At 38.9% G+C, this 11,909-nt stretch overlaps 1 protein-coding gene across 1 annotated transcript in view; it reads right to left on the reverse strand.

The window, feature by feature from the left end:
• Positions 1-167: 167 nt before the first annotated feature.
• Positions 168-11,909, reverse strand: part of apbb1ip (amyloid beta (A4) precursor protein-binding, family B, member 1 interacting protein) — a 26,476-nt gene continuing 14,734 nt past the window's right edge. Inside the window, exons 6-13 of the mRNA XM_078281265.1 lie at positions 8,394-8,525; positions 7,150-7,224; positions 6,908-7,051; positions 6,316-6,426; positions 4,190-4,288; positions 3,978-4,101; positions 3,801-3,862; positions 168-2,504 (exon numbers count right to left, since the gene is read on the reverse strand). Coding sequence (XP_078137391.1) covers positions 1,914-2,504; positions 3,801-3,862; positions 3,978-4,101; positions 4,190-4,288; positions 6,316-6,426; positions 6,908-7,051; positions 7,150-7,224; positions 8,394-8,525 — 1,338 coding nt within the window. The 3' untranslated portion in view covers positions 168-1,913. The remainder of the gene's footprint in view (positions 2,505-3,800; positions 3,863-3,977; positions 4,102-4,189; positions 4,289-6,315; positions 6,427-6,907; positions 7,052-7,149; positions 7,225-8,393; positions 8,526-11,909) is intronic.

An 11,909-nucleotide genomic window follows, 5' to 3' on the forward strand; every position in this document is an offset into this window, starting at 1 on the left:
GAGGCTGTCCTGTTGCCTTTCACATACAGTATGACTTTTTACCCTGTTCACATAAAGTATGCACACACTAGAGCTACAGAATACAAACAAGTTCCAGTGTTTTTTTACATAATAGCAGGTTGTACCTGATGACAGGAAGAAGACCCAGTAATTCAGTCCAATAAAAATGATGTTCATGCATTCTTATGCCAGGTTTTATTTAGCTTTATAGACATCTGTATATTGGAAAAGTGTTTCTATTAGTATTTACAGCCCTCCATGCAAACGTGACATTATATACAATTCTATAAAAATGTCTTTGAATTATGATGAGAGCATTGTATTTTTGATGTCATACAAAACAAACTACACCTCATAATTGTTGATCATCATGTTTTCTTTCAGCAAGTTTTCAAACACTATACAAAACAGGTCTTATATACACTCACATACAGGATAATTAGGAACACCTGTTCAATTTCTCATTAATGCAATTATCTAATCAACCAATCACATGGCAGCTGCTTCAATGCATTTAGGGGTGAGGTCCTGGTCAAGACAATCTCCTGAACGCCAAACTAAATGTCAGAATGGGAAAGAAAGGTGATCTAAGCAACTTTGAGCGTGGCAGGGTTGTTGGTGCCAGACGGGCTGGTCTGAGTATTTCACAATCTGCTCAGCTACTGGGATTTTGACACACAACCATTTCTAGTGTTTACAAAGAATGGTCTGAAAAAGGGAAATGCCTTCTTGATGCTAGAGGTCAGAGGAGAATGGGCCGACTGATTCAAGCTGATAGAAGAACAACTTTGACTCAAATAACCACTCGTTACAACCGAGGTATGCAGCAAAGCATTTGTGAAGCCATAACGCACAACCTTGAGGCGGATGGGCTACACCAGCAGAAGACCCCAGCGGGTACCACTCTTCTCCTCTAAAAATAGGAAAATGAGGCTACAATTTGCACGAGCTCACCAAAATTGGACAGTTGAAGACTGGAAAAATGTTGCCTGATCTAAAGAGTCTTGATTTCTGTTCTGTTTTCTGACATTCAGACGTTAGAGCCAGAATTTGGCGTAAACAGAATGAGAATGTGGATCCGTCAAGCCTTGTTACAACTGGGCAGGTTGGATGTGCATCCTACAAATCTCCAATAACTGCAAGATGCTATCCTATCAATATGGGCCAACATTTCTAAAGAATGCTTCCAGCACCTTATTGAATCAATGCCACAAAGAATTAAGGCAGTTCTGAAAGCGAAAGGGGGGTCAAACACAGTATTAGTACGGTGTTCCTAATAATCCTTTAGGTGAGTGTGTAACATTTTCTTTAAGCTCTTTGGTCTTTGGAATATTTAGAAAAAGGATGGCTGGATCGCCATCTGGAAGAGATGTCTGACCTCTACTAGAGGTGTGAATCTTCACTGATCTCCCGATTCGATTACGATTATCATGTCAGCGATTCCATTCGATATCTCGATGCATCACAATGCGTCACAATGCGTCAAATACATTTTTCTATTAAAGCCATATAGGATATTTAATTCATAGCTTTTCAAGCTTCAAAAACCAAACATTCTGCAGTGCTCTAATACTAAATAAATTGGATACATAAAACTACATCACTGAGCACAAAACATAACAGAATATGTAAAAAGAAAAAGGTTGTTAGGCATACATTAAATTGTAAACAGAAATAATCGATTATGGCCTGGCCGATTATCGATGCAGCATCGTCCATGTCCACGATTCGATGCATCGATTATTTGATTAATTTCAACACCTCTAATCTCTACTGGCATGTTGGAGATGTTGAGATGTTTTGTTGTGAATGTAAAGAGTAGCTTTTGCTGAAGTCAAGACAAGGCCGATTAAGGGTTAAGTTGGTCAGTGTGCAGGCACAGGTCATACTTTTATACAAATTTCATGCTCAGGCTAATGAACACGCTTCTTGTTCATGGCCAGCATCAGTTCTGACATGAAGTCTCCACCATCTCCTCCCTGCAGCGATGGTGTAGTCCTCTTTGGTGGAGCAGGCGGCATCTTCTTCACTGAGCCAGAAGGCCGCATCGCTGCTCGTGGGACTGCAGCAGGTGGAGGTGGTGGTGGAGGCGGCGGCGGGGGTGCTCCAGCCCCTGTGAACATTGGCTGAGGTGGAGGAGGAGGTAAAAACCCTGGATCTGGTGGTGGAGGAGGCAGAGACTGGTCCACACCCCCGAAACTCAGTGGGGGAGGCGGTAGTGGTGGGGAGTTAAATGTGGGTGGAGGAGGTAGTGAACCAAAGCCAACGGCCGGTGGAGGGGGTGGAAGGAAGTCTGGCGGGGCCTCTAAGGCATCGTCTTCATTGGCTGGGGGCGGTGGAGGAGGAAGGAGGTCCATTGCAGGTGGAGGTGGAGGGAAGTTTGTTGGCAGGTGTCGCTGGGGGGCAGCAGGTTTTGAGGAACTCTTTGCAGCCAAAGGAGGTGTTGGGTGAGGGAAGACTGACAATGGTGGGGGGGGAGGTGGAGGTGGGATATTTGCAAAGTCCTGAGAAGACAGAATAATAATGATGACAACAATTACAAGAGGTTTACTTTTTTTTTTTTTTACCTGGGTGTTAGCAGTGTCTTAAAAAGTATTAAAGTTGATGGGTCAATTTGGCGACAGGTTAGGACCTCAAAAACTCTTAAACACAATTACATTTTTAAGACTGACTATACTATGACTTTTTTTCGACAAACTACACTATGACTTTTTAATGACTTTGTTTCTAAATACTATAATATGACTTTAAGCCTTTTTCGACAAACTATACTATGACTTCAGGGACTACGGGCGGAAACTAGCAATATGCTACAACCTGGCACAAGACATCTATTAATGGTTTTTTTGTGTACTGTCCCTGTACTATTACTTTTAATTAATTTTTTTGACTTTTTTTTAATGACTTTTTGTAATAAACTATACTATGACTATTTCGACATACTAAACTATGACATTTGACTTTTTTCAATATACTATGACTTTTTTCACATACTATTTTTTATGTGCAATTAATTAAAATGTAAATCGTGATTATGATTTCGGCTCCCAATGATCACAAAAACAGAATAATCGAAAAAAAAGTTTAAATAGGAAAAGTATTAAGGCAAATATCACAGTTTTTTTTTACTGTTGATTTGTGTAACTTTTTGTTTTGTTTTTTAAGTTCAATAATTGCAACATCTTTCCAGAAGTCAACGAGTAATCGTGTTAAATTATCGTGTTTTTAATACTGACCGAAATAATCATTTTTTTCCATAATCGAGCAGCGCTACTATACTATGACTTTTCTCAACAATCTATACTATGACTTTTTACAACTTTTTTCGTGCATGGATACAGTGTTTGAAGGAGTTGTCGTAAACTAAATAAGACTGTTTAGTTGTACTATCTTAAAATGAATGTATAGTATGTTAAGTTAAAGTGTTTTGCTGATGTAACAGGCTTGAACTCAAAGTGGTCTTTAAATGTATAGAAAGCATCTTATTCCTGCATATACCGTTACTCAAATGATAAAGTCGATGACCAAAATTAATTTTGTGACACAGTTAATTTCGAGAGAATTGTAGGAAAATATGGGGCCCTTAAAATAAAGTGCTATCCCATTTGTTGCTTTTCTCAGTTTTGTTTTTTCATTGTCAATTGAATATATTTGAATTTGACACTGAATCTGATGTCTGGTCAAAGCCTAAAAGCATCACATTGGGATTTGGGCATTTTTCACCATTACAGTATCTAAACTTTTTATAAACTGATAATGAAAATAATCATTAGTTTTAATCCTAGTGAAGAGTTTAGTACCACAGAAACAGGTCCTTGTTGGGGCTTGGGAGCATGACCATTGGCCTGGCTTGGTGATTTGGCTGGCAGAGAAGGAGAAACACCATGAGTAAACATACGATATACAGGCAAAAGGTTTGTGCTAATATCACTACATCTTGGCTTGTTCAGTGAAGGGCAGCTTGTGTGTCGTTCTACCTTTGATGGTGGGTGAGGGCGTTGAAGGATTGGAGCTGGATGGAGTGCTGCTGCGGTTGGTCCACACAGAGCTGACAGCCGCTTTCTCTGCCGTTTTATAGTTTTCATATAGCGACGCACCGTACTGGAATTGTAAGAAACACACCAGCATGAGTTTTGGTCAAATGGAGATTTCCTTTCCTATTATTTAATGCAAAGATGGTCAAATTTACCTTTGCAATCCGTATTCCGGTTACCCAAAGGTTCATGGACCAAGCATCATCGCAGCAGAGGTACTTGATGTACTGAGACTCTTTTTGGATCTGAGGGTGCTGTAGAGTCAAATCCAAATGGTGAACAGGTTAGTAAAGAACCTACTTTGTTAAAAGTCTTTTTAGCATTATAAACAGATCTTAACGATTCCTTTCAACAGGCTTTTAATACATTTCTGGGAGAAATCTATGTATGAAATGAAGGTAACATACTTTAACAGATTCCAGATTACACTACTCTGCAGCCACACAACCCTGCCTTTCAGTGTAGCTCACATTCAATGTGCAATAAGCTGTTTATTGGCAAGCAAAAGACCAAAACACACAAACATTAGCCTCTGGGGTAACATATGGCACTGTGATCTTTCTAGCTGTTGTCCAACCACTACTGTATTTCATTAGTGTATTTACTGAAAGACAAAATCCCCTGACTCAATATTGCACTTCTATACTCTCGGAGAAAAGCGATCAGAACGATGCAGCAGAACCAGATATATTGTAGTTTCCATACCATGCATTCTTCTTCCTTTTCAACACCTGGTGACTACATTACCCATGATGCTATTCAACTGCTGAGAGCACACTCAAGAGATTCAGGTGTTATGCTAGCAGTGGTTAATGTAGACTCGAGTCACTAGCTCCGCACAACCAAATTCAAACATGTAATTTTCAGTCCCAACTAATGCTGACTCACTTTTACATATACAGTGATACTCAACAAGACCTGTAAACAGACTGTGATGTGTACAATTAGTGGAGTTACCCTTTTAGGATACCACAAGGGGGCAGAGGGAGTCATAATCAGAGTGCTGATGGGGAAACTCCAGTTAAATGGGTGATATTTTTTCAATTCCTGTTGTTTGGAATAGTCTAGTCAGCATTTCTGAACACGAACAGACAAACTGGAAACCAAAAAAGCCAAACGTAGGCACCACTGAGTACATCCTGTAATCCAGTTTAATTTAGGAAATATTGAGGTGTTTGATGCTCAACTATTCTTAATTTTTGGATTTGTGCCAGTAAGTGTACACCAAATATTTACTTTACAGTGCACACTGTGTGGATCTAACATTAATTAATTAAGTTGACTTGCCACGTAATGTTGTGATACCAGTTATGGGGTTGTGGTTGGTTTTAGAGATCACCTCAGGCAGAACCTCTGAATGTAAACAGCTAAATGTTTTGCTCGTTGCAGCAGTTGTTGGCAGCCCGTAAACACCACCCAACCAATCTGTCAAAAACACACCCTAATTGAAACACTCGGGCAGCCGAAAGCAGCTTCAGTTATTATCATATCATTATCATCTACCAGAGCTGAGGCGAATTTTAACAAGTTTTACTGTATTGATTTCTAAACAACAGGCCGTGAGAAGCCTGGCTAGCCTTCCAAATAGTCCACTCTGACAGGTCGTTTTCTTTTTCCCTTGGGCAGCAGCCTCTAGCTCAAACCTTGAGGACTCTTGTCTTTCACTGGTTCGTAATTCAGTTTCTTTGCCTCTCCGAGCTCTTTTTGCTTTGATCCTCACCAACTAGCCTAATCTGCTGATTCTAGTATTTCCCAGAGAAGACAGGGGAAAAGAAAGAAAGCGGACTTTCACATCACTTTAACTCACCACTAATTCATCTAGTTCTTGCTTTTTTTTTTCCATGTCAGTCAGCATTTCTTGGTTATATATGAGTGCTGTAGGTACCTCCAATCACCGGTTATTCTAAAATTTAAAGTACTCTTTTAATTAAATGCATGGTGCTTTTACAGCCATTTAAAAAATATATATATATATTAGGAACTGTTAAAAAAAGCTCTCTTTCTCACCACTTGTCTCCTTTCACTTCTTTAAATGAAACGTAAAAGTAGAGAAAGCAGCTGTATGGCCGACCATACACTCAGATGCCACCATGCAACTATGAATTCTGCATTGATTTGATTGCGCCATGCGATATACTGTGTGATATATGCCTCTTAACACCTGCGAGTCTTACAGTAAAGGTTTTCTTCAGTTAGGGGAAGTTGCCGCTTTTCTGTTTATTAATTCCACAGTGAAAGGCGTTTTTGGACCACATTGATGAGACAACAAATTTGAACTTACCTTCAGAAAAAAGCAGAAGTCAGTTGGGGCTTTGTATTTGCCCTTAAAGTCTTTGCCATAGTAGACATTTACATTGTCAAACTGGACAAAGCAGATGAGGTCACGGGATGACTGAAAAAGAAAGAAGGGATTACATAAATTGATCTGTAATGTCTTTTTTATCATTTTCCTGTTCCCTCCGCCTATTGAATTGATAATCTACACTACAAGTGTAATAGTAGGTGCATAACGCCCTGTATGAATGGTATGTTTGGGAAGTTAAAGCTCCCAAGAGATCTAGCATATACAGTTAGGAAATATATTTTAGGTATCCAGCAGGCAGTAAAAGCTGTAGTTACATTCAGTGATGCAAGAAAGAAGAACGCGGTTCATAAAGCAAAAAGATTACTACACATTCGGACTTTGTAGTCCCAGTGAGAAAAAAAAAGAAAGAAAATCATATTTCTTAAGGTTCCAGTTGACATTGCAAAAATATCTCAATATCTGATGGACTTTATCTTCCACCACTTGCTCGAGGCTAACTGAATGTATCCTGGATTAGAGCATTAGCTGTTGGATGTGTTTATGGTCTGGTCCCCTTTTGACCCCTGACCTTGGTTTTTCCTTTGGGCACGTAATAAATTCCAGAGGCCCTCAGCTGAAAGAGCCGTGGTTTCCAGGACTTCTTGCCGTCTTCTTTTAAGTGCATCACCCCCTCGAGATCAGGCACGATGATGGACGTCCCGCAGAAGTTCTCCTGCGAGGTGAAGAAGGGATTAAAGGGGTCATTTCGAGGAGCTCCAATGGGGACAACTGTCACACAATAAATTATAATAAATATTTCTATTTATTTACCTGTATTAATAACTCCTTGTCTTTGTCTTTCATGTCTTTGAGAGCGTTCTTATCCTTCTTCCATAAATAAAAGTTCTGCAGGAATAAAACAAAGTGCATTCATGTATTTCCTGATTTTTCCTCAAGTGCAACCAGCAGATTCACAGATTGCCATGAAAGTTTGTACATCAATACTTTGGTTTATGACCAAATACCTGCAAAACTAATGACATTCCCATCAGCCTCAGCTGTACTTGGTGTTAAGCACTAAGTAGCTAATGTTAGCATGCTAACACAGCAAACTAAAATAGTGAGCATGTTAAACATTATACCCGGTAAACATTAAGTGTTGTCATTCAAGGTTCAAACAACTTTATTTATATCCCAAAGGGCAATTCAGTTTCAACAGTCGCATCAGCATTAGCATGCTCCCTTCAGCATTTAGCTCAAAGTGCTGCTGCGCCTTATGGATGGGTACAGTCACAGAGCTGCTAGCATGGCTGTACACTCTCATATGTCTTATATATCAAATGTCCGCTTCCTCAAATATGTATGGTTATTTTTGTGAAATGGATGGATAAAACAATAATCCTTAACTTTTTAACCCTTAAATCCAATTTAAACATTAAATATCAGAACAAAAATAATCATCAGCGTTGAAAATCCCTTGAACCCTACTCTTTGGCCCCGTGTGACTGGGCTAGTGTGGTTTCATATCACAGTCTGGGCCGATGTTTTACTTGTGGCGAGAGTGTGTGTGTTCTATTTTGGTAGCTCTTGTCAACAGTGTAAACTACATATATTGATAGCGACATACTGTGAAAAACAGCTGGGCCCTTTTGTTGGGGGATGTGGAAGAACATGATGGAGTACTTCGAAAATGAGAAGATCTCACCAGTTTTCCAACAGACCAAATCCATTAATTATAATAAAAGGGTCCCATTATATCAACAAACATGCCAAGATCTCACTGTCTTTTGCCTGAGGCCGTTTTGTCTGACATATTACAGTGAGGACATACATGTTAGAGGTCATCCTGCATGGAGGAATATTATAATTCAGACGACAATTATACAGTGAAAATAGCCAGATGGCGCTGGGCTGAAACAATGTGGAGATGGATTTGAACAAAACCAAGGCCAAGAATAACGAACTAGCCAGTGTTGGACTTTTGAGATGTCACATCACCTGTGATCACTCAGTATATGTTATATGTATGTTATATGTTAGAGGTATGTAAAGGTGCATACAACGAGGGGACCAACCTGTGGGTTTTTGAAAACCTCATATTTTTCCCCCCGCTCCTGGAAGAGGATTTTGTTCTCGCTGTCTCTCGTCCATGCAGAGAGCGGCTCCACGAGGTTCTCGTGGTCTTCAAACGTCCGTTCTGTCAAAAGAAAAGCAAATTTAGATTAGAGCTGGGCGAAGTGGAGAAAATCAAATCTCACAATATTTTTTTTACCAAATATCTATGGCGATATTGTAGGGTTGACTATTGGCGCTTTCACAAAATACTAACACAATGAGAGTTTTGATAAATAATCACCAAAGTGGGTAAAGGCAAATAATAAAACAGCTAGTAAGTCTGGTAAATTCAGAAAATGACATCACTTTACTGTTATGCAGCCTTTAAAACCAGGAAAAGGCAACACTTCTATCCAAAATTTAGGACGATATCTAGCCTCATATATCGATGTCGATATAATAGCGATAAATTGCCCAGCCCTAATTTAGATGTCAGCAAACTAACTAATAGTATTCAGATTATCTAATTAAAGCCATTATGTGTGTATTTTATGCGTTCATAGCATCTTTTTAATTTACTCTGACGGCATAAGTTTTGCAAATTGAGTTTGCAGAAAAATGAGACAATCCTGGTGAACATTAGTGCAATCTAGACTCCACGTCTTTTTTGATGATGCCATTAGGGGGTGCTAAAGTCAGAATTTTTCAAATTCTTAAAATATTGGCTTTAAGTAAAGAAATAACACAATGTAAAATGACTCCATTACAAGTCATTGATAGATTACTGAATAGGCCTAACAAACACAGGCCCAGGGGTAAAATGGGTAATGGGACCCAAGCCATAATGTGGGTCTCCTGACCATTTGGGATATTAAAATTTCTTTTTTCTTTCCTTATACCCAGCTGCTATATTTTTGCTGGTACTGTAGGGAGGAGAAGGGGTTGTTTATGTGTATGAGCCCAGAGTTTTATTGTCTTGGTATGCGTCCAAGGTACAAGTAAAAGTCCTGGGTTAGGGTTAGTTGATGGCAGCCAAACTGCTCTTATATCGTATTAAAGTAAAAGGGACCCTTTTCATTAAGAGTATTACATTTCATTACATGTCTGTAAGTTCATGTGTAAGCTACATTGTATTACTGAAGCTGATCCATGTGATGCTGTATCTAACTACTATATATAGTTTTGGGGGATTTTGTGAGGCGTCATTTACTTTAATAAATATGCTTGCTTACTTGCCAGTAAACACTGCCATGAAAAATATTTTAACAAACACTAATGCCAATTTTTTATCTTCCAAAGCCAGTTTACTCCCTCACTACAGTCTTTAAACTCACATAATATGCTCCATGTCCCCTCTGTTTCAGCTTTGCACCATAAAACAAATGCTTTACCATATGTACAGTAGTTCATTCTGTCACGAAATCTTTAAATCAGCTGAGCTCCATGGTTCAAAGTCAATTTCACAGCTGTACAATTGTCTATTTGAAATGGGACGAATTAAGGAAGGGCTAAATAAAAGTACGAGCCTCCCCATTTTGCTGGAAGGACTTTAAATGCCACTAAACCTCAAAAACACATTAGGGGCACTTTCTTCCTCCTCCCCTTCCGCCTCTCTGCCCACCCACACACGCAGTGCCACAGATCTCCAGAATGCACTGGGCATTTGACTGTAGTTTAGCCATGGTCCCAAATTACAGTTTACCAAAGGTAGGCATTAAATAAATTGCAGCCAGGGTTCCAGTCTATAGTTTGACTATTACAATCATTTAATGGATGGTGTGACTTTGCTGCTCTAGTGAGTTATTTGGAGTAGAAGTCCCTTTGAACTGCATTACGCACATGTAGGTTTTGGAAGTCTGCGTGGTAAGCACATGGGGGGAATTTAACAGAGATGACTTTTTTAAAGATAGTATTGCTATTGAGCTCTGTGGGTGTTTATTGTGCACAACTTAACTTGGCTTTTTGTTGGTTGAGATTAAAGGTTGGCAACAATTTATATCAGAACGCAACACACTCTGGGGGGTTTACAGACATTTAGAAATAACCTGACTTAAACCGTTTCCATTGTCATTGTCATACTGTCTAGTTAGAAGGAGATGAGACCATGCCCTGTGCACCCCCGTGCTCATGAGTCAAATGACCACAAACGACATGCTTTAAATAAAACAGTGTGACAGACTAATTTAAACACAGGATGTCTGCCATTTGGTTAAAAAATAAACTATGTTGATCAAAGGGAAACACAGATTTCCTCATTTGTTGTGCACTGGCAGAATATATAATAATTTTAAAAGAGTGAGTTCCTCTTTCAAGGTTTATCTACAGTAGTGTTTGTACTTGTACTCAGGCGTTTAAGAGCCCTGTGTGATATACAGTCATGTGAAAAATTAGGACACCCATGCTAAAGTTGACTAAAAAGAGGAATAAAAAAAATCATCTTTTGGAAATTGATCTTAATGCCTTAATTAAAAAAATGAGGAAAAATCCAATCTTTAAGGACACCAATTTTCTTTGTGAATGAATAATGTATCGTAAATAAATAAATGTTCTTCCTTAAAATACAGGGGGCATAAGTAAGTACACCCCTATGTTAAATTCCCATAGAGGCAGGCAGATTTTTATTTTTAAAGGCCAGTTATTTCATGGATCCAGGATACTATGCATCCTGATAAAGTTCCCTTGGCCTTTGGAATTAAAATAGCCCCACATCATCACATACCCTTCACCATACCTACAGATTGGCATGGGGTACTTTCCATAAAATCATCTCTCAATGCAAATCAAACCAGCTATTAGGCTAACTGAAATAAAACCATGCCAGTCTCTAGGTATGGTGAACGGTATGTGATGATGTGGGGCTATTTTAATCAACTTTAGCATGGGTGTCCTAATTTGTTCACATGACTGTACAGTATTATAACCTCAGCACCATTCACACAAAAATCGGCTTCAAGTTTGTGTTTTTGAGTTACTGGAAGAAGTTGTTAGTATTTCGGAGCAATGCTCCAATTTCAAAAAAGGGTAGTGTAAATGACTCCTGTGACAAGGTATTTGCAGCCAACAGTCAAAGGATAGGCATACGTCTTATGGTCAACATTACTTATTCTTATTATTTCTTGATACATCTTATTCCTCTGTGCCATACTAGACCGTAGACCTTTAATGTTGTCCATAACCTATTATATACACATGAAAGACATACTATTGCATGGTGAAATGTTCCTTCATTACCATGAACATGGGCAATGTAGGATAGTGTGAGTCAATCCCATATACACCATTCTGCTGTTGTAAATACTAACATGCCAAATGTGTATTAATCCGCTGCTGAAAATAGTCCCACAACAAAGGTTTACTTCTGTTTGAGTAACATCTGCAATAAACTACAGTGCCCAGCAGTTTAGGGAATTACTTAATCTTTTTTAGAATAAAACTAAATATTTTATGATTCACTTATGAAGATTTATGTCCTCAGTAGGTTAAACAGGGCTTGAGGCTGAGAGCCACAGACTGTCAGAAGTCTTGCAAAATGGACA

Source organism: Sander vitreus, chromosome 22 (genome assembly GCF_031162955.1).
Source record: "Sander vitreus isolate 19-12246 chromosome 22, sanVit1, whole genome shotgun sequence".
NCBI classification, from domain to species: domain Eukaryota; kingdom Metazoa; phylum Chordata; class Actinopteri; order Perciformes; family Percidae; genus Sander; species Sander vitreus.